Here is a 23,517-nt window from a genome sequence, read left to right on the forward strand (position 1 = left end):
TTTTGGTTGCAGATGAAGGGGTAGATCTGATGGCCATTAGGACCAGAGGTAATCGGATATCCCAACTTGGCCCAGAATCTGCCACAAACTTCTTTAATATGCTCACAATTGTCCGATTATATCTCTCTACTGCCCCAGAAGAAGCTGGTCTATAAGCAATATGCAACTTTCTCTTGACCCCCAGTATCTCCCACATCTTTGTCATTACTTCACTGGTGAAGTGGCTACCTCTGTCTGACTCAATCCTTTGAGGTAGACCAAAACGGGAAAAGATGTGGTTAATCATCAAGGCAGCTGCAGTTTCTGCCTTGCAGTTTGGGGCTGGGAGACATTCCACCCACTTGGTAAACAAGCATGTCACAGTCAACATGTACTTATTCCCCCTAGCCGAGCGAATCACAGGGCCTACAAAGTCGATTTGTAAATCTGACCATGGCAGTGTCATCCCCCTCTTTTGGAGAGGCGCACGGTGCGTGAGGGATGATGGCTGAAATTGTGCACACACAAGACAACCCTTCAAATATTGGTTGAGGTCCTGGCCCATGTGTGGCCAGTATGCAACCTCTCTTAAGATTTCCAATGTTGTGTGAAACCCCCTGTGACCGGCAGTGGCCGCATCATGGGCGTGACTTAACATCAGGCTGCGGAATGAGGTAGGAACCACCCACTGATCGTGGCCAGCTTTGGATTTCCTTACCAGCAAACCGTCTTGAATCCGGAACATTTTTGGACATTTCATCAACACTCTTAGGTCCTCTTTCCCAATGTAATCGGTATCCGTCAGGGGAAAGTTCTCAGGGTCCTCAAGGTGCTGGTAAAATTTACCAATAATTGGATCCCCCTTCTGAGCAGTAATCAAATCATCATCAGGGGTCTCCTTACTCCATTGTGCAATTGAAAGGTCGTTGTGAGCATTTGTCTGGGACCTAGTGATGGCAGTGACCTGGATTTCCCCCAACAGGGACTCAATCTCAATTAGATCCCCTTGGATGGCCCCGGTTTTGGCCAGCTGATCAGCTAAGTCATTTCCAGTTTTGTCTGGTCCCTCTACTTTGGAATGACCCTTGATCTTCTTCCAATAGATGGTCATCTCATTCGAGGTGACCAGATCATCAATGTTTTGGATCAACTTCCCATGTTTCAAGGGTTTGTTTTTAGCACATAACATGCCTCTGGTTTTCCAATTAACCAGGTGCTCCACGAACCCGTTCCGTACATAATCCGAATCTGTGATTATGACCAGTTCGTGGAGTTGATGATGTACAGCAGTGAGGATGGCATGATGCACAGCCATCAATTCTGCCACCTGACTACTTCGGGGACCAATTTTGTATCCAGCGGAGGGTTCTGGGGACTCATTCACCCATGCATTCCCTACGCCGGCCACCAGTTCTTTCTCCCCGTTGTTGTCAACATGGTAAGAGCATCCATCCACATAGACAGTGGGCATTCCCTCACACTTGTCCTCTTCAAAGACTTTGTGTGGGGAATTAAGGTATGCCTCCGTGTTGTCCTTTATTTTTAGACTTTCGTCCTCGAGACAGTTTTCTCTGGCACAATCATGCAAGTCAGCCAGACCTTGCGCGAGGGGACTCTTCTTGTTTTGGCCATATCTGACCTCCACAGGAAAGCCTTGCATTGACAGAATCCAGGAAGTAATTCGGGAATTACTCACATTTCCGGCCCGGATTCTGTCACTTTGGAGATATTGCAGAGGCTGGTGTGGAGTCTCCACTATGATGTGTTCCCCCTGGATAAACGGGCGGTAATTCTTCAATGCCCACACCGTTGCCAGGAGTGCCTTCTCACAATCGTTGAATTTTTCCTCCACAGAGGATAAAGTTTTGCTCGCATAGGAGATTACTTTATTGACCTTGTCATGCTTTTGATATAATACTGCCGTCAAGCACGTATTAGAGAACCCTGTCTCCAGGAAGAACTCCTTGTTTCTGACCGGGTAAGCTAGGCAAGGCGCTTGTGAGAGGCTTCTTTTGAGTTGTTTTACTGCCTCGGCTTGTTCTGGACACCATTCCCACTTGACCCCCCCTTCAGGAGATGAATCAGGGGTCTGGTGATCTCTGCGTAGCCCTCAATGAACTTTCTGCTGTAATTAGTCAGTCCAAGGAGGCTCCTTAGTTCCCGCAGAGTTGTGGGGTCTTTCAGTTTCTGAAGTGCTTCCACTTTCTTTTCCTGGGGACAGAGGCCCTGAGGAGTAATCTCATGCCCCAAGAAATTAACACGGGTTCTACACCACTGTGCTTTCTGAAAGGAAAGTTTTGCTCCGGCGGCCCTCAACTGTGTCAGAACATAACGGATCTCCGCTATATGTTCCTCCACAGATGAACTTTTGATGAGGACATCATCTACATAAGCCAGGTTACCCCTTGCACCCAAGTCGGGCATGGCCTTGTGTAGAAAAATGTTGAATTCATTGCCGGAGTTGAGGTATCCGAAGGGAGTCCGGGTCCAGGTGTACTGCTGGCCCCCAAAGGTAAAAGCCAGCTTGTATTGGTCCTCCCTACTGACAGGCACAGTCCAGTATCCATTGGTCAGGTCTATTGCAGTGAATACCTGTGACCCCTGGATCTGGGCCAGCCCTTGGTCAATGTAGGGCAGAGGCCATCGGGAAGTATGGACCCGTTTGTTGAGCTCCCTAAGGTCGGCGCAGAGTCTCCACTGGCCGTTTGGCTTCAATATTCCCAACACCGGATTATTGAAGGTGCTGTGGACGGGACGGATTATTCCCCGGGACTCAAGGTTCTTAATTATTTCGGTAAGGGACTCCATTGATGCGAGAGGCAAGCGATATTGCTTCACAAACACAGGAGTCATGCCAGGGTCCGTGGGGATTGTTGTTGTGTGGATGTCAGTGCAACCACAGTCATATGAGTCTACCGCAAAGAGATCTTGGAAATCCAAGAAAACTTGTTTCAACTTTTGCTTTTGTTCCAGAGTCACACAGGCATCAGCTAGGTTGACTCTCTCTTCCACCATCTGCCTGAAGCCTGGAAAGACTTCTGGTTTGGCTATCTCCGCGGCCTCCTCCAGCTGGGTGGAGAAGTCCCTGGTCAGAGTGCTGATTTGGACTGGAGGCTTCAGGTGGGAAAGGCAGCCCTCATGGACCTGGAAAATCACCTCATCCCTCCTGAAGTCACAAGTCACATCTTCCTTACCATAGGGGCAGGAAGTGTACACCAGGAAGTTCCCCCCATGCCGGGTAAAAATCCTGTCTGGTGTTGTATTGTCCTCACTGTCACTGTCAAAACAGTCCTTGGGGATTGGTCCTAACAGTTCATTTACAAGATCAATGGAGAAATGTCGGTCATCAACCGCCATTCCAATAATGGTGCCTGCGGCTAGAGTAATACTCTTTAAGTCGCTGTTATCCACCTCTATTGGAATGGTGTCATGTTCTATGTTGACTAATGGAGTTGGGTTTACCCCCAACCCTTGCTGTTGGAGAGAAGCATTTAGACGTATGTAAGCATCAGGGTTTTTCAACTCTTGTCCCCTTTTAACTTTCACTTCCAGGGAGAATTGTCGGGTCCTTTCTGGGATGGTGACTTCCTCTTTAACCTGAATTTCAACTGCATAAGGTAGTAATTGAGCTGACCTAAATGCTTTTTCTGGATCATCAAAGCCCATGGGATTATCCGCTAATCGGGACCAAGCTTTGAAGTTTATTAGGTCCAAACTAATGGCAAAGCGATTGAGAATGTCACTGCCTAAGTAAAAGGCGGCAGGGACGTCTCGCACGACCCAACAATTGTGGACTATGCTCTTGTTGCCTATGGAGATTTTGAGCATACACCTGCTTGGCAGGAGATGTTTTGAATTGGGTGCTTCCAGGTCCATTTCCCACTTGTCTATCAGTTTGAAGGTGGGAATGGCTGGATCTTTTGGGAGTTGGCGAAACATGGCTTCGCTGATGAAGCTCTTACCGTTGTTCACACACACTCGAGCGAGAACAGAGTCCTTCCCATCATTTAACTGAACAGGGATGAACAACTGCTCTCCAATTTGCTGAATATCAGCCAGACTCTGAGCTGATTTCACATCTTTCTGGACTATAGGAGTGGGAGTTTCTGATTGTGGATTAGTATAGAATTTCAGAGTGTTTCCTTCCAGCGTGGAATACCACTTTAGGCTGGAAGGAAGGTTGATTTTCAGAAATAGAGAGGACCCCCCATCACCAGTCTGTTGTCCTACTGCTATTACTGTCACGTCTGGAATTTGGCTATTCTGGAAGTGAAATTCTACTTGGTCAGATTTTTGTTCAACCATGTGGCATGTGCCGTTTAAACTAACATGGTTGACACTCTGTTTTAATTTTATTGGTCGGCTAGTCTGGGTCCAGAGGACCTTGTTTACACAATCTATTAGGGGTGACAACCTTCTCAGGAGGTCATTCCCTAGTAAACAAGGGGTGCCCTCCGGGGTCACAACTATGACCGGGTGTTTCAACTTATGTCGCCCAATTTTAATGTCCAAGTCTGCAGTCCCCTCAACGGGAATTTCCTTCCCGTCAAAGTTCTGTAGTTGTCCCGGAAGAGAGGTGAGAGGAATTTGGTAATTCTCTCCCCTTCCTGCATTCAGTTCGTCAAAGGCCCTTCTGGACAGAAGGGTAGCTTGAGATCCAGTGTCCACCAGTGCCGAGATTGTACCCTGCCCCTGTACTTGTACCGGGGCATAATATCTTCCCTCCTTCTCCTCAAGGGGGCACAGGTAATGTACATTTTTGGACAACTGGTGGGCTAACTTTCTGGTTTTGGACATTGCTAGCGAAGAGATTTGGGCAGAATTCTGTGGAGAGTCTTGGGAATCTGAAAGAAAAATTTGGCAACTGGAGATCAGAGCCATTGTGGGTTCCCCTGGCTCCGGTTCTGGGCCGCCCCCCCCCCTTTTTGGAGGCAGTCACCAGGATGGGTTTGAACCAGGGGATTTTCTTGCTGTTGGTTCTGGGATGAGATGGTGGGCGGCGGTAGCTCAGTCTCCACATCTCCCCAGTCTGGATTTGCATCCCTAGGGACCCATTTTTCTTTGGGAGGAGTTCCCCCCTCTCTGAAGGAGAAGATCCTTTTCCCAGGATCCTCTGAGGATCCCTCTCCCTCAAATTGGAAGACCTGTACCTCCTCCTCAAACTGAGTCTGTTTGGGTCTTTTGTTTCTCCCACCCCCCCTCTGCTCCTTAGGGGGCAGACTTTCAGGGGCAAGAGATTTTGTTTCCGGTTCCTGGGTTTCCAGGGGCGGTTTACAAGTGAGGAAGGAAGCTTCCTCCAAGGCTTTACACCCCCCTTCCCTTTGTGCCTCCTCCCTGGGAACCGGTGAGTTATCGGGGTGCTGCCCCGGTCATTGTTCTGGAGCACCAGGTCCAGAGTTGGGTGCGTTCTGCGCCGGCATGCCGATCTGAGGGTTCTGCTGAGCCCTCAGTATGTGACCCATATCCCGCGCCATGTTTTGAACCTGGCGCTCTAACTGGGAAACCCGCTCAGGCTGATACGGGGCCCTGTTTTCTCCCCTGGGCTGATCCCGGGAAGGGTAGCTGTCCCTCCTTTGGTAATACCCCTGGTTGGGAAGATTTGGGTACCCCTCCACCCTTGGCCTCCCCTCTCCCGGATTCAGTGGTCTGGGCTCAGGGAATTGGGGGAAGAAGGATGGATGGTTTTGGGGCTGAAAGTCGGGTGGATATCTGGGGAAAAAGTTCTGCCCAGGGTTTGGTAATTTTCTGCCCTCCTGTGGGAAGTTTGGAGGGAAGTTCCCTGGGTTAGGTGCTTGGCTGGATCCCCCCCCTTGGGCTGGAGGAGTCCACACATAACCCAGGATGGGTCGATTTCCCTTGTAACGGGGACTTACATAATCAGGAGAGCGAGGGACCCCATTTGTGGGGCTGCCTCCTTGGCTCCCTGTCTGTGACTGGCCCGAAGACCTTCTGGGCCTAGCATTATTAGGTGCAGGTAGGTTTTTAGGCCCCCCCATCTCCAAATCCAAAACGGGGGTGACCTTTACCTCTGCCACCTTGGCAGCAGCAGGGGTGCTGTTGGCTTTGGGGGTTTTCTGGGCATTACTTTTGCTATCTACCGGTTTCTGCACCTCATAGATCCGGGTAGCCTGTTCAATGACCCAGTCTAAAGATCTTTTCTCGTGAAAATCCCTCACGAGCTGGGTCATGATATATTTGGGCAAGGCATGGAAAAACGTATTAATAAATTCCCTGCTATCCGTGCGCACCCTTCTTGTGGTCTGTGCAAAAGCCCGCTTTAACTCCTGCACAAATTCTTGTGGGGCCTGATCCTCCCCACATTGCAAATTGTAGGCTGCCTTGCGAGCCTCTTGAGGATTTCTGTGAACAGAAAAATGTTTCAGGATGGCCGCCTTATATGTGGACCATCTTAAATGATTTTGGTCCTCCAGCCCCGCAAAGAAACTGGAGTATTCCGGGGAGAATGTCCACTTTACATATTGAATACAGCTTTGGCTGTCCTTCAAATGGAAAGTCTCCATCATTTGTTCAAACAACTCTAAGTGCTCCCAAACAGAATACTTAGCGTTCTTATGGTAAGGCGTGATGACGCTCCTGATCGCCTTAATCTGCTTTAAGGGGTCCTTAAGCAAGGCCCTTTTTGCCTTATTGGCCTTTTTGGTTCGGGTAACCCTTGTCCATTCATCCTCGGACTCAGAGGCACTGCTCCCAGAGGTTCCCGTCTGATCTTCCAGGTTTTCCCGGATTCTGCGAGCCTGGGAATGGCTGGCAGAATGTGGGGACCTGGTCTCCTGTGTCCTGCGCAGTTCAGAGGAGTCTTCAGATTCCTCCTTGCTGCCAGGATTTGATGGGTACCCCCTCCACTGACCTAACTGGGCAGAGGTTTTCAGGATGCCCTTAATGGGCCTACTCTCCTGGGGTTCCCCATTGAACTGTACTGTACTTGGGTGCCCATACCTGGATGCCCACCCCTCCATTCCTGAGTGGTACTGGCCTATGAGCCCCATACTCTTAGCTGGATAGTAATCTGCCATCCCTGTGGCCCTGTGCTCATGTGCGCCAGGGGACATGGGGGTGGTAGAGTCCAGGGACTGGGGGAGATGAAGGCCCCTGGTGGTAGGGCTCCTGCGGTTATGGTCAGGAATCTCTCTTTCCCAGCGGACCTCATCTCTATCCGCCCCTGCTCCCTGTTGCAATGCAAGAGCCTGCATTTGTGCTTTCAGTTCCTCTGTTAAGGCCTTACTCGACTCTATCAGTTTCTCCTGCATCGCTACCTGTTGCTGGAGCCTCTCATTGTGCTGGCAGAGAGCCTCATTTTCCCTCTGTACTTCCTGGTTGGTCCTGGAGAACTGGGCCAGTCTTTGCTGCAGGAGGGTTACCTCCTGAGCTGTGTCCCTATTGGCCTGCTCCTTTCTTGCTAGAGCATCCTCCACCCTCCTGGTGTGCTCTAGCAAGTTCTGGTGTTCTTTTTGGAGGTCACCCAGTCCCTGGTGGGCCAGGTGATTTTCTTCCATTTTTCTTTTTAAATGGCAGACTTCCTGGCCTAAGGTATCCCTTTCCTGACTAAGAGCCTGCATTTGTGCCGCCAGGTCGTCCCTCTGCCTTTGGAAGGCACCAGCATTCTGGCGCTCCTGATCAAACTCTGCCTGGGTATCCAGGTCTTTCAGAATTAGTTTGTTGCTCTCTGTCTTCACTCTATCTAGGTGGCCTTGCAGGGTGACTACCTGCTCAGCACATACCCTGTTGAAGTCCAGTTGTTGCTCCAGCTTTTTCTGGTTTTGCAGTAGGGAGTCCAAACCTTCTTGGTATTCCTTCTGCAAGGCCAGAAATCTGGTATCCTGTTCTACCTTTTCCTGTTGCAGCACATCCATATCCTTCTTTATTTTAATGATGTGCTGCCTACTATCATCTTCTGACTCCTGGCTCCTCTGCAGCCTCTGCTCAGAAGAGACCAGGTCAGATTGGACCTTCTCTAACGCCATCTGTTGCCTATTTGCCTAGGTTGCATTTGGCAATCAGCATTGCCATTCCCAATGGTTTCAGACTACTGTGCGGGTAGTCCAATGGTGGTTTTAGGCAGTGTCCTTCTGTGCCCATAACATCGGCAAAAATGGGTGGCAGCCTATTCTTTCTGCATTTCCCTGTGCATTTTCTGGGAAGCTCTGGCCATCATGATGTTTTCCATGTCAGTACTGCACAGTTTTGAGGTAGGGCTCGGATGCATGGGTAAATACATCCCACACAGAACAGGTTCAATATGGACACTGATAGCACGCCTGATAGCAAGTTCAGGCATTCTTTTCTCCAGGAATATATGTGTCATGTTGCTCTGCCTTATTGAGCTCAGCCTCGTGTATTTTATTTCCCAGTGAAGAGGGTCAAAGGGAAAAGTGGCAAAAAAGGAAACAAAAAAAGAAAACAGGGTAGACAATAATAACTAAAATATAGTCACATTCTTGGAACCTAAAACCTTAACAAAATGCCAAAATATTAGACATTTCACTAACATGAACTTGCCAAGTATTCGTATCAGTATATGTATATGAAGTGCAAGCATGGACATCTTCTTAGAAAAAACACACATTTTGTCAAATAAAGAAAAATGAATGTATAGGTAAACTGTGGAAGCATGTTTTGGCATTGGCCAGTAATATAATACAATGCGGCACTTCAGTAGTAGAAATAGCATCACATTGTATATAGTGTATCATGCCAGATCCTTTCACCGCTAAGCACTGAAACAGTAGGTGGTATATTTATCCAACTGAAATGATTGACCTGAGAAAGAAGGGAATCTGAGCCGACAATGGTGAGATTTCAACACATGACCAATTGTTGCTGATAAACCACCAAAGGAAATTCTTAACCCAATGCACTACATCAACCACTTCTAAACAGAGCAACGTCAGACTGGGAGAAAGCTGCACACAGAGTACCTCCGGGATAAGGATTCGGCCATGTCTCTAATATATTTCTAAATGACAGCACTACACCTTGTGCTTTAGTTAAATTTGCAGCCGACTCAAATTTTGAAGAAATGCAGAGAAATGCTAATGCATAGCCTAAGACTAGAATGCTGGGGTGGTACAAACACAGTATGAAATTCAACCTGGATTACACTAAAGTCATGCACTTGGATAACTGATCCAGGCTAAAAGTTCCACAAATGCATGCGTCCAACTAGCAGAACAAATGAAGTATGAGCAACCTGCGTGATTCTAACGTTATCAATCAAATACACCATTGGTTACATTAACTGATTTTAGGTATAACATATTAATATGAGAGAATATTGTTTTAAATGTTTTGTTTCAAATACTGATAGATCATTGCACATCTAACCATCATAGCAGTCAACCGATGGAACAGCGTCTCATGTCAAATCATTATAAACCCATTATTAAAAGTCCTGCAAACATGTTAACAGGTTAATGTCAACCAAGAAATTGATTTTAATAGATTATTATATTATTATAAGTTCATAGTTCATGGGACACACACCGGGAGAATAAGTATATCTAAATATTAACGAATCATAAAGAAAAAAACTCAAGCTATAGATAGAACATGAGAACCAGTAAAATGTATGTGCTTTTATCAACAAGAAGTGTCTTCTAACCCTTTGTGTATGACTTAGTAGTCAGGACTGGGAAGATGTGCAGGGCAGGTTTCTGCAAGTCCAGTTCACAAGAGACCAATTCATTCCATGTTTTCAGGATTTCCACACAAAGTACATTTGAATACGGTGAGTCTAAATGAGAGTCATTTATACAATCAGTGGCCATCCTGAAAAAGAATTCTATAATCTGTGTGTTATTTCGCTTTAAATGACATCACCTAACACATCAATCTGAGCTATATGCAAGTAGAAAATAAAAATGGTGTCCCTCCTATTTACTATAGCAATCTATGTGGAGTTGTCAAGTGCAGTGCTCCAAATAAAACTCTGAATGTAAATGTGATATCATGGGAATACAAAATAGTTTTCTCCTTCCCAAGAGAGTAAAATGTATGTGACATCCAGACGTCACATGCAAGAAGTTAAAACTGCATTGAAATCATTACCATACGGCATCAATCCATGCCATGACAAAAAAGCATGTTTCTCCCACAATGAACAGATAAAGCACATTGTGCAGTAAAACAAAGAGACTCTGACAGATGGAACAGATGAGAACTAACTGTGAGCTTCCCCTGCATGCAAAGAATAGGTACAACAGCAGCACAAGCTGCTTAATGCTTTGCTCATGCAGAACAGGTCAGTTTCAGTAGGAGCCATTCAGGCTTCCCTCACACAAACCGAAATGGTGAATCAGGGCACCAGTATTGCAAGCTTTCATCGTATTAATGACCGGTGGAGTGACTCAGTGCAAGGTAAAGCAAGGGTAGAAGATTCCCACACAGAGAACTGTTAAGGAATGGATCCCCGCTGCAAAACCTCCCCCTCATAGAAAAGGTGCTGCATAGGCTTTAGGAGCGCCCACTCCCCTCCTAATATTGACAACCTCAGTAAGACCTCAGTAGATCCTTCTTTCCTCACATGTAACAGGAACGTTATAGTCTCAACAATACAAGGTTGCCACAATTATGTAGTGGTTCACAGCAGTAGATGTCCCACTATCATAGAGAAGGGACTTCAGGGCATGGAGCAGTGTTAGTTCCCCCACACTGAACAGCCTCTGAAATGCAAGCTACAATTGCATAGAATGTGAACGGGCTAGCCCTCAGCAGTCCAGATTCCCATCACAAAGAACTTTCCCAGCCTGGGTTAAGCAAAATCCAAGCTCCCCTCAAAGAGAACAGGAATAGCATAACAGCAGTGGGACCACCACCCACGCAGAATAAGCACATCTAATTGCCTCTGCAATCCAAGCTCCTCACAGATAGAACGAATGTAGCATTGATACTGAGTAGTTCAAATTCAAACACAAACTCTGATTCTGGAATCAGAAAAGCGTCATATAGTAATTAGAAGGAATTCAACCGTAGAACAACAAGTCAAGTGTGTATCACTTCCCAGTCACTCTACAGCTGGTTCACTCCCTAGAGCATGTTGCAGTAGGGATGTTAATATCACAGGAGGACAAGTCACTGAATACACCTTTCATTTTTCAACTACAAAAGTCTGCACATTTGATCTCTTATGGATATATTTTACATTTTAGCACACCAACAAACCTGGCCAATTACACAGTAACGCAAACGTGACTTGCATTACTTGTTTTGAGGTTTCATGGTAGAATTGTTTGTTTATGATTAATAAGTCCTCATTCACTGAAATTAGTACTACTTAATGGTCTGCCAGTGTTGTGATTCGATAGCACAGAGATGCAAGTGCTCAATACTATTATCTATATCTTATCTCATAGTCAAATCATGGCTGGCCCAAGTTAGCCTTACATCCTTCAGAGATCACTAAACAGACTACTGACTGAACTAATAACTATCACAGTGCTTAGAAGTTGGGGGAATCAGGCATGAGGTGCTACATACAAAATCTAAATACTGAGCTGGTTTAAAAGTTCAGAGACATTTTTGCTTAGCTTCTATTTCATTTGCAAAATGCAGCAATGTCATTGTTGTTTTGTAACAGTGCCTGCAATGGCTGGAGATTCAGGTTTTGAATCTTAAAGATTAGTCTAGAAGTTTTAAAGAGGCTGTAGCCCCTCTGACAATCACTCACACTTGAGCAAAGACCCTGCTGACGCTGTAAAGCACCATTTACAACATTGACTCCAAGTTAAGGTTTAATGGGCGTTCATTGCATACTCATCTGTGCCCCAGATAAGGTTTTGAGGTGGGGGATTTTTACATAGTGTTTTAATAATCAGAGCGTACATTAAAATGTAACAGTGAAAATAATTTGCCTCAGCAAGAGTGTCAAAAGTATGTGACAGGCAACCAGAACATCACTAAACTTGAAAATAGAAAAAGAACACAAAATCAAAACAATTATGTAACAAATATGTCTGACTTCAAACCAGTTATTACATTTATGGGAACAGTTCTCTTACACATTGTGTACGAATATATCAACAAGAAAAAAGCATGCAACGTAAGAACTCAGAAATATACGTTTGTGCAATGCAAGCAAGCCTTCACTGAAAAAGCACAATTTTTTTGTTAAAAGGATACTTCCCAAATGCAACTAAGGTTTGCATCTTATAATTCTACCATTGCAAAATGCTATGAAAATAAATATGCAACCGTAATTCTCCTCTTCATGGTCGTCCATGGACACAAACCAAAGCAGTGGTTGAACAGAAAGAAACCATTCCACATCACTCTGTGTGATATTTCTGGCAGACTTGGAGCACACAGCTCAGAGAAAAATGTCTGAACCACTCCTTCAAGGCCTGCAATTTCATTAATGCAGATAAGAATCAAAAATGTGTTCTGGTGTCTGTCAAGCTAGTGGCCCTCTGTTCTGAACTGGTACCTAAATGGTACTCATAGAAAGATAAAAGGCGCTGTATTTACAAGATTGTAATGCATAAAAAGGCTTGGTATGACAATTACCTGATGGCCTGGTGGGGTGTATAACTCCATCTCCTTTTTACTGGACTGGGGGTGGCGGTTGGGTTACAAAACAGAAAGGGGTGAGATCTGGTGGAAGCGTTGCCTTTCTCTCCTCTACTTCCTCTCTCAACACTGATACACTCCCATGAAGCAGAGCCACATGGCACAGGAGACGAGGACTCATCCACTCCCTTCTAACTTATGGTCACGGCAGACAAATATTGGGTCAACTATCAGATTGTTAGCACTGTTATGAGTCATGGCCGAAATGCTGAGCAGTGCACCTAGGTAGGAGAGGACATCAGGAATTGTCACTCCGATTAAAGTTCCTCACTTTCCAATTCAAAATTCAAAATAGGGTCAAAATAGGTTGATTTTCTGCAGTCTGTGTTAGGGCAGAATTCAATTTTTTGGCTTTCTCTTTCACATTTTATAGGCCCCTTAAGCTCTTTTAATTTTTTCAACCTTTGCTTTCTAGCATCTTGGACTTATGTTTGCAGTCATAGTGACTTCTATTGAAGTAGCCTGCCACTGAAACCCTATCTTAATATATGGTTTTAGGGGATTTGTGAGCCTATGATAGCCCATATGGCTCCTGCGGCAGGGGTGCTTTTTAAAGAACCTATTTTGGCCATAGGGAGATTGTATCACCCTTTATTGGTTTTGATCAGTAGTAGTGATTTAGTTTTGGCTCACTCGGTTGCAGCCAATTTTACTGCATCAGTAGGTCAATGCACCTATTTGGAAGGTGTTGAGGTACTTGTGTATATTTCTTAAATCCTTCTTTTTGTCATTTTGTTTTTGGGGCCTTTATTTGTTCATAGAAACCAGGAGGCAGGCCTATATTCAATGTTGTGTAAACCTGGGCTCACCCGGAGCACAGCCGTACACCCTCCTTAACCTAGGGCATTCTTAACCCTAGACAGACCAATACACACATTGTGTAGGTGAACCCAGGTGATCAGCAGTTTTTCGGACCAGCCGGATTGGCTAGCCACCAAAATATTTGTGTGAGTATCTTGGTGGGCAATTTGTGTGCAGGCGTGGGGCAGCATATGAATGTTTGTGTATATCTGGGGGAGACGCTAATCCTAACCCAAATCTGCTGGCTCTAAAATGGGAATTCAGCAGGTTTACTTACCCGCTGGAGGATTTTGCCACAAAGTTGCTGCAATTTTGAGGCCAGGTTCTGATCATACCTGTGGCGTCCTCTGTCCTTTCTCTATGCTCCCTCTTTAGTTTCCTGGGATGTTCTCATCCTCCCATTGTCCTCTGCACTATCTGAGCTGTGATACCTGTGCTGGCACCATTTCTATGGTGTTTTACCGCCACCTTCCAGAATTATTGCGTTGGTCATTTGCATTGAATTAGGAAGCTGCTGTCACCCAGAAAGGTGGTGAGACACCACTACCCCACCTCTGCTATTCAGCTGCACCATTGTGAGTTGCATTCACTGTTGTTTCCTTTGTGGGACCATTTTGTGCCGACTGTTCATCTTTGCCCTTTGAGCCATCAGAATCTGCTTGGTTGGATTACTCAGTCTTTTTGGAGCCATCTTCACTGTTGTTTTCACTCCTGGCTGATGGGAAAAATGCCTGGAGACTGCACCTGGGTGGTAGCGGTGCACGGCATACATCAACATAACATAACTTCAGCAAAAGAAGATTGCTCTTCTCCTTGGTCACCTGCGATGATGTTGGTCTGGGGTTCAAGTCCCTAGGTGACCAGGTCCTGTAACTCGACCTCAAAAAGAAGATTCAGACTTATTGGCTTATTTCACCAAGCCTGAGCTACCATGAGTACTTGCCTCTGATTTCTGCACTGCTCAGTTATTCAAAATACTTATCCTTAGGGTCCCTATCATACCTTGTTGTGGGATACTGCAGGACCCTTTCTACCATGTTTGCCATTGACCTGCATTGGCCCAAAATCCTGCTATTCTTCTCTTGTTCCTGGGTGGCTGGGTCATGAACCTGACACTGGAGCCCTTCAAGATGGTCTCCAATGGCATCCCCTGAGGTAGGTTGCTGACTTCTCCACAACTGTGGGGTAGAACGTGTACTTACCTGAATTTCTGTCATAACCACAGCAGTGTCTACATACTTTGCCCCATTATACCTGCCAAAAAGATGAAACCTGGTGTACCAATATACAGAACACCCTCACAGACTAAATATCAATGCTCCAAACCAAAATTGCCAACAAAAAAGAAAAGGTAACCATGCCAGATACTGGCAGGGAAACCCACACCACAGCCAAACCTCCCCATCCTTTTGAATTCAGGGCAGTCTCCACAGCAGAGGTTATCAAGATTATCTCTAGCCTAAAACCCTCTAGGTGTCAAGGTGACCTCTGCCCTGCCCCATGTATCAAAGATTGTGTCACAGAACCTGCCCCATTCATCACCTCTCTCATCAACAATTCCTTTACATAAAGCACTGTCCAGAAGAACCTAAAAGAAGTGTGGGTCCTCCCACTTCTAAAAAAAAAATCAATCGACCCGATCACCCCTACCAATTACTGCCCCATTACAACGGCCCCTTCCATCGGAAAATCCTAGACCGTGCCGCCTACATTCAAATTGAAGAACATCTAGAAACAAACAATCTCCTAGGTCTCCACCAATCGGGCTCCTGACCTTGACATGGCACGGAAACGGCACTCCTTGACCTTAAAAACCAAATGGATGCCATAAATGACAGCTGTAACTTAACTATCCTACTGTTCCTAGACCTCTCTGCTGCCTTTGATTTAGTGAACCACAAAATACTGTGTCATCATCTAGCCAGTGCTGCCCAATCCTCACCAAAAGCTATCTCATGGATAGAATCTTTCCTCTCAGAGCGGACAATGAGAGTGTTCTCTAACATAGCAAACGCTGCCCCAGTCCCAGTCCTCTGCGGCGTGCCCCAAGGATCTTGCGTGTCACCAACGTTGTATAACATTTTTACCAAGCCTCTGTTCGACCTCCCAGATGAACTTAGAGTGTCTTACACTAATTACGCGGATGACACACATATCCTATTGCACCTCTGGGGAGACTATTACAAAGACTCTCTCATACTCAATAACCTCTATCAAATGATCCAATCTTGGATGGACCAACATGAACTCTGTCTAAACGACAACAAAACTGAGCTACTATTGGTTGGCACACAAACAAGCCTAAAAAACTTGACACCAGATACAAACTATTCATAATAGATGGGAACACTAGCACTGTCTGAAAAGAAGTCAAAACCCTGGGTGTATGCCTGGACTCCTCATTAACCCTAACTAGAAAAGTCAACGCAGCTGTTTCATCAGCAGCCTACACAGCTAAACCCATTAACGCATGTAGACCATACCTTTCACCTGACAGCTGCCTGACCTTAGCCAGAGCCCTTATCCTGTCAAAATTACGGTTTTCACGACCCTGGCGGGGGTGGACATGGCTGGTTACGGCCCACAGCCCGACCTCGGGCTGGCGTGCCATTACCGTCCATGTCCGCCCCCCCGCCGGGGTCATGAAAACCATAATAAGTAATGCATGTTCCATGACAGCAACCACCTCTACCCAAAACACTTATGAACTGGTTGCCTGTCATACCACTAAGCCCTCTCATCTGCCTCAAAGTGTGAACGTCTGGAAAGCGCATACAGAATGAGGTCATATTTTTGTAGATTAGGGCAATTATGAATTCAAGAGTTCCAAGTATTTTTCCCCAAAACAATGTGTGCATTTATGTTGTAGTCCACTATTGTGTGATTGCACTATCCCGCTTCACCGCTTAGCCATTCCCCTAACACTTTCACATTACAGTGATGCAAGTTGGTGCATATAAAAGAAAGCAAGAGGCAACATGAACAATGAAACTCAGTAACACAGCCAGGGAAGAGGCGTTTGATATTGGATAGTTCCACACAAGCAATTTCGTTACGATTCCCTTACACAGAAATATGTACATTGTTCAAGCAGACATATATGTGGAGCACTTACAGCCTTTCCTTCTCCTGCTGCTCCTTGTGGATTTTGTTCGTCTCCACTGCCAGCCTCTTCTGCTGCATTAATTCTTGGCGTTCAAGTTCTTGCCTGCGTCTCTCGGTCAATCGCTCGTTGTCTGTCATAAACAGCTCTCTTCCCTATGACCATAACACACGGCATTGGCTAAGGAGCAAAAGAATAGAGAGTGCAAAACACACACACGCTGCTACTAAACATTCCACCGGATTGCAGTCACTGTTAGGCATTTCGGGTGCATGGCTGTGGGCTGTACTCCTGAATATGTTTGCCCAACAATGGTCCATCGGCGTCTTTATGGATGTTAACCACAGGTATCCAGTCCTTTGATCGTCCATTTTCATGTTACCTTAACCCACCTTGACGATATTTAGGTAGGTGATCTTTTCCAGGTGAATTTTTAGTCAGGCGTTTTTTTTGTTTGGGGGTTGGGGTGCATTTATGGTCGTTCTAAAAGACAGACCCCGAACCAGATAGATGAATGTCATCGGTCGATAACAGTTCTGTGCAAGACTAACATCCTGCTGCTAATATCAACATGGTGTGAACAGGTTTACAATGCGTCTCTCGTGTCTTTGTAGTGCTGCACTGCCACCGTCTGGATTGCAGCTGGGCAGCGCTCTGGTTGTGTGACTGGTATTTCTTGAAACTGGATGTATGGGGGGAGGAGAAGGCCATTTTACCAGTTCAGGCTATAGCTCCTAGGTGGAGATTTAGCGGCATCAAGTGTGAAACACAATCTAATGGTATGAGTGCAGAGAATGGAAGGGTGATTTGGTCGCACGAGCTTGTCCTTGAAGCAAGACACGTGGAGCAACACAGGTTCGATCCCCCGGTCCGTGCTTAGAAACCTCTGGGTATTAAGGGCGTTATAAATAACCAATTATAATTATAATCGATTGGTTCTCCGGCCATGCCCCTGCCTTCTCAAAATACATAGCTGTCAGACATTGGTGGCTCACGTGACACCAGATCAGAGGCAGAATTTCCATTGGCCCTTCTTAAGTGCAGCCATTGAGGATCTCCCATTGAAATGTCCTGAGTGCAATCAATGTAATTCCAGACGTATGTCCAACTATAATGTACAGAAATATTTGAATATTATACACAAATTAAGAAATGCCTCTTTTACTTTTAGAGTTCAACGACCAAATACCATTTCCAAGATGATGACCATCATGTAAAATGACACGAGGGTTATTCTCTAGAAATATGATAATAGCACTTTCTCCGGGTGTGTAAAGATGTAAAGGCAGGCGCTCTGTTACCACTCTATAGCTTCTCCTCCTAACGCACGTTTTCATGACTTCATCAATCTTCAGGGAGGCTGAGTTACTTTGTTTTTTCAGGCGGGTCTGCATTCCTGTTTCAGGTGTGACAAGTTCTGTTTCAGGTGTGACAAGTTAATTAAACAATGTTTAAAGGTGTGAAGGCAGGCGCTCAGACTGGTAACAGAGTGCCTGCCTTTACATCTTTACACATTGTTTCAGAAATCCCGGGAAAGGCAGTGCAGCAGGGCCATCATGCCTTACATTGGAGAGCCACAACCATGGCTTTCCCCCTCCCCCCATCAAGGGGTAGATTTGTGCTATGGAGGGAGTTGTTTCCAGTCACCTGCCAGCAAAAGCAAGTGTGAAAAATACAAGTACCAGAATCCTCAGAGCTAATTAACTTGTCACACCTGAAACAGAAATGCAGTCCCGCCTGAAAATACAAAGAAACTCAGCCTCCCTGAAGATTGAAGAAGTCATGAAAACATGCGTTAGGAGGAGAAGCTAAAGGCTGGTAACTGAGCGCCTGCCTTCACACCTTTAAACACTTTCTCTGGGTGGCCTGAATTCATTTTAGAAATGCCTTTATTTTCATTTGTGGTGATTCACATTGAAACAATATGTAATGTCTAAGCTAATAATCAAAATTTAAAACATTTTAATTATCAAATTTAAAACTATTTCAATCCATCTGCAGGGGATAGAAGCCCGCTATTGGAAAGTGGGCATTATTTATATTGTATTGAATGACCTGTCTGGCGCCTTTAGAATAATCATATTTTTCTGTGCCTAACACGTCATGCATCATGGACATCCTTGGGAAGAAATTAAACATGTGCTGAAAGTCCCCATAGGGGACAGCAGTCCCCTCCAAGTCTTCCATTATTTTTAGAAGTGCTGATTAACATTTGTTTTAAGTTATGGCTGTTCTCTGAGAAATGTTACTTTTTCTATGCGGTTGAACAACCATAAAATTAAAACAAATGTGAATCCTGTATTTTAAAATTAGTTTGAGGCATGTGCATGTAAACGTAGCCCCCTAGGGCTGTGGGCATATTTTCAAGGGCGTACTTCCCCTGCAGGAGACTGGCATTTGAAGTTCCACTTGCCACATGACAGCAGCATCTACAAGGGAATGACTTCTTTATGGTGGCTTACCAGACACAAGATGACAGTGAGACATGTGTGGCTGCACTTGGCACATGATGTTGGCACTGGCACATGCAAGGGAATTCCTTCCATATGGCGACTATCCCATGTGTATGATGCCATCTTTTATATGGTGACAGCTAATACTATTGGCTTTCCCACTGCTTGTTTTACATCATGATACAGAAACTTTATTGGATTTTAGGTTTCTATGTACACACTTTTTTATGAACCTGCAGTGCATGCCCTTAATATTAAGGGGCGTAGTACAGAAACTTTGTTTAGTCTCCTTATAAAAGAAAAATGTCACAAGGGGGTTGGTCCAAAGCAAGATTGCTCTAAGTGGTCCAGTCCAGGCTATTTGTAACAAGTGCCCTTGCCGTCTGATATCATACCCAGAGGTCCTTGCTCTATAGTAAAGAGCCCTAACAGTGCCCAACTCAGACCTCCTCTAACACTGCCCCCTTCCCATGCCTGATGACTTCGAAGGGTCTCCAGTGGCCCGCACCCTGCTGTGAGTGTGGCTTTTTTAAGTCAGTTCTGCCGCTGGAGCACCATTTCAGAGTTCCCTTCCCATTTGCCCAAGAAGTCCTAATAAAATGTGAAGGTCCATCTGTAAGGTACCACATTTTTGCCCCATCGGCCACAACCATTTATTTCTACAAAATGTGACTAATCCAGCAGCCCACAGGAAGGGGACCAGTTGCCGCTTGCGTGACACGCGTACCTTCATACCCTGCAGAGCACTTCTCATCAGGGTGAGAGGCCTGTTTGCCGATCAGGTCATTTGGTTCTTGTTAGACATCAGAGCCTATGACATCTACTTACAGAATGTTTAATTGTGCAGCCGGGTGAACTTCAACATTGCACAATTGGTCAAGCGGAACACATTTTGCTTGAACTATCAATGCAGATCTTTCAACAACAAGTCTTGTGGCTGTAAATGCGATAACATCTGTCACAAATACCAAACGCAATGATCTTAATGGCGTCCCCCTAAGAAGGCGAAAGGCGCTGTCTTCCACACACTGATTCGGAGCTACATATTTGTACCATGGCTGCTAATGACAATGATTACATTGGAGTCTCCATTCACACATTCCCCAATGATTATCCTTTGTATCTATGGATAACATAACTTTTTTGCTTACCTTAATATCCTTGACAACATTTACAACCTTAACTGCTTAGTTTCGAGCCCTTACAGGAAATGTAAGCCTCCCTGATAGCGTTCTTCCAAATTATTAAAAACGCAGCTAAAACCAGCGACCTCAACATTACTATCAACTTTAGACTTACCAAAGGGCCCTCCCTGGTGGAAACAAACTGCGGGAGAATGTACATGGCTAATAAGGGTCTTCCCACTGCTTAAAACCACCCCAATGGATGCAAGTGCAATTTCAAATGTTTGACACACAGCTAAGCTGCAGGAGAAAGTGGTGACTCCCCAAAACTAGCAGTTTGTCAAGGACAATGATCTTTTGGATCCTTTACAGGTTCGATTTAGAAGGAAAACTGATGCGGGTTGATCCCACTGACCAATGAGCCCCACAGTATGGTTGATAAGCGGGGCCTCTCAGCATTTGCACTATTAGAGCTGCCAGTAGCATTTGACACAGGGCACCATGTACTGAAATGAGTACTGCTCTGCAGCAGTGTAGGGATGCATATTGGCTTCTCACTGCCTACTCAGCCCTCACACTACTACAAACCAACAGTGATCCCAATCAAACAGGTGAAGCACAGTCAATAGATGTACATGTTTTGCTTTTTGTGGTAATGTGGGGAGGCTACATGCTTAGGAGGGGTGTGAATGTCATAACAGTAGCAACCCCAACAGCAGTAGTACAAAAACCTCAAAAGAAAAAGGTCTATACAAGTATATATACTTTAATTAAACAAACCAATATGCAATTAACTACCGATCTAGAAAAACGCTAACAAAAAATGACCACTGTGGAGATAGCACAGGAAATGCAGAAGAAAGATGTGAAGCTCTCTGGGTGCTGTAGCAGGGGTGAAGAGGCACGGAACTGAAACAATCTAACTTTATGAAAAGGCTATTGGGCTCGTTACAAGTTTGTGGGTCCGGAAATAAGGTGCCGGTAATAACATACATTGGTACCTTTCCGGACCGGCAAACTACAAGTCTGCTGGTAGGGGCTCTGATCTACTGGCAGGCCTGACCTCCGGTAGAGCAGGCCCTCACCAGCAGATAAATGCCTGAATCACTGGCACTGTTACTAACAGTGCCGGTGATTCGGGCTACCCGATCCCATGGAATGGGGCGTTACCGGCATCTCCACTGCCCGTAATATCCCAGTAAAACCGGGATATCGGGTGGTGGAGATAATACGGTTGTTCCTCTGTATCCTGGCAGAATTACTGGTGGGATACCGGGGAATTCATAATGAGCCCCATACGCAAAAAGTTGGTTTATCAGTCCCTATGATCCCAAATGTGGACAAGGGGGGTTTGGCCCCACAAAAGTACCTTATACTTTTCTTGGTGGTTTTCCAGCATCAAACTAGGCTTTGTAGTTCTGTTCTTGTGGGTTGAACTGGGTTTGAGTCCAGCAATTTGCATTGATCCAAGCAGCAAGCCAGAGTCAAGTCGGGTTTGAAGTGAAGCTATGTGCAGTTCAAGGTAGCATGGGAACAGTGCAGTTCAATTAGTCCATCATGTTTTGTTCAATGGTTGAGATGCCTTGAGATGACAGGCACTGGTGCATCGAGATGGCAACTGACACAATGCTTGCAGTGGTTTTAGTCGAGGTTCGGGTCAGTTCAATGTGAATAACCTGGTGTTTCAATGCATTGTTCGAAGACATGGTGGTTTGAAGACTTCTGCAGCAGTGAAATTCTGTTCGAGCTGAAGCAGCAATGAGCATGGCTGGTGTGATGCAGAATCTAACTGGTTTGATGGATGCAAGCAATGGTTTGAAGTTAGATTAGAGTCCCAAAGACAGCACTGTGGGCCTTGTGTGGTTCAAAGGCTTCAAACCTGGTTAAATTTGGTTCAAGAACAGTTTGAAGCATAGAGAAACAGGGGCCCAGCTGCTTTTGACTTCTCAGGGTGCTGCAAGTCCCAATCCAGGGGCTCTGGGATAAAGCATGTCTGTTTTCTCTTTGCTCCCAATACAGGGAGCACAGCTGGCACCTGTAGGGGGTCCTTCACCTCCAGGGGAGAGCCTGGTTCCAATGCAGCTGCTGAGTGCATGCCTTGGTCCAACAACAGGTCACCCCCAATGTTCCCTGGGATGGCTAGGGGACACAGCTTGCCCCAGCATTGGAACTACTCTATATTCACCTCACAAATGGAGGACTTTGGAATGGACTGCACTGCCAATAGAGGTCCAAATAATTATTCTGTGTGTCTTAAAAATCCAAGATGAATCAAGGAAGGCGTGGGAGAACCCTTCCTCATAAAGGTGAAAGGGCACATGGAATTGGATAAAAGCAAGTCTGATTTAAGGTGTCCAATCCTTGTTTTTGTGACAAGTGACATTTGCCTTTCTGCATCAGCCCCAAAGTGCTCTGCTCTTGAGGAAGTGGAGGGGGAAGAAAGGAAAGAGAAGCCCACAGAAAAGAAAGACGGGGGATCCCTTTCACAAGTCTTCCCTTTCTGACTTCTCCAACTTCTCCCCTTCCCAAGCCTGCAGCTTCAAATTCCCTTTGGTGTGCAAGTGCCTGGAGTGAGGATGATCTTTGTTGTTGGTGTGCCTCTTTGAAATATGGTTCCCAGGGGCTCTTCTGGTTAGTGGTGTACACCCTAAAATGCTTCCTACTCCAATATGACTGATTCAGTCTGTCTCCACTAATAGGTAGATATAAACTTAAGATATTGGTAGTTATTTTAGATGGTAGCATGATCTGGTGCACATAGTGAATGGAGAGTATAGATGAAATAAAAGGTGTCTGAAAACTCTCCTTGATTTACCTTGACAGACTCCAGGAACCCCAGGCAGGCAGAAGTGAGGAGGATGATGGCCACGAGACCAGGCCCTGCTACTCAGTTGCTCCAACCACCACCAGTTTTTGCACCTGCCAGGTAGCTACTTAAGGACTTCAGGCCAGCTCCAGGTTGAGAACATTGAGGAGGCCACTCTCCACAAGAAATGACTCTGCCAATTAGTTGCTCTGCCCCATCATCAGTTTTCAAGACTTCCAGGCAGCTACTTAAGGATTCCAGGCCAGGTCTAGATAGAGAGCATTGAAGAGGCTGCTGGTCACGTGACCAGGCCCAGCTACTCTATTGATCCGCCCACCACCATTATGTGAAACTTTCCGCCATCTATTTAACGACTAGAGGTCAGCACCAAATAGAACACATTGAAGAGACTACTGACCATGTGACCAGGCTCTGCTACTCAGTTGCTCCGCTCACCGCCATTGTTCACACCTTCCAGTTGTAACCTCTTTCCATTTGCAGTTGGTGAGCAGGTGCAAGTGTATTTTGGTCATGTGGCCTATGCCCCACCCACCCACTTCGTCCTACTCCTTCCTTTCCTTCTCAACTTTTAGATCAAGGGTGCCTTTTGGTCAGGGATCCGAAGTGAATAGCAGAATATTCTGTTTGGTCGTTGAGGACCCAGGATCA

The 23,517-nt window shown here is 45.7% G+C and overlaps 1 protein-coding gene across 2 annotated transcripts in view; it reads right to left on the reverse strand.

Annotated features, from left to right (window-relative positions):
- Nucleotides 1–23,517, reverse strand: part of USH1C (USH1 protein network component harmonin) — an 844,250-nt gene that overhangs the window by 453,816 nt on the left and 366,917 nt on the right. For both annotated transcript variants that reach the window (XM_069623780.1, XM_069623779.1), the window contains exon 12: nt 16,478–16,620. In XM_069623780.1, coding sequence (XP_069479881.1) covers nt 16,478–16,620 — 143 coding nt within the window. The remainder of the gene's footprint in view (nt 1–16,477; nt 16,621–23,517) is intronic.

Source organism: Ambystoma mexicanum, chromosome 11 (genome assembly GCF_040938575.1).
Source record: "Ambystoma mexicanum isolate Mex_15411 chromosome 11, UKY_AmexF1_1, whole genome shotgun sequence".
In the NCBI taxonomy this organism is placed as follows: domain Eukaryota; kingdom Metazoa; phylum Chordata; class Amphibia; order Caudata; family Ambystomatidae; genus Ambystoma; species Ambystoma mexicanum.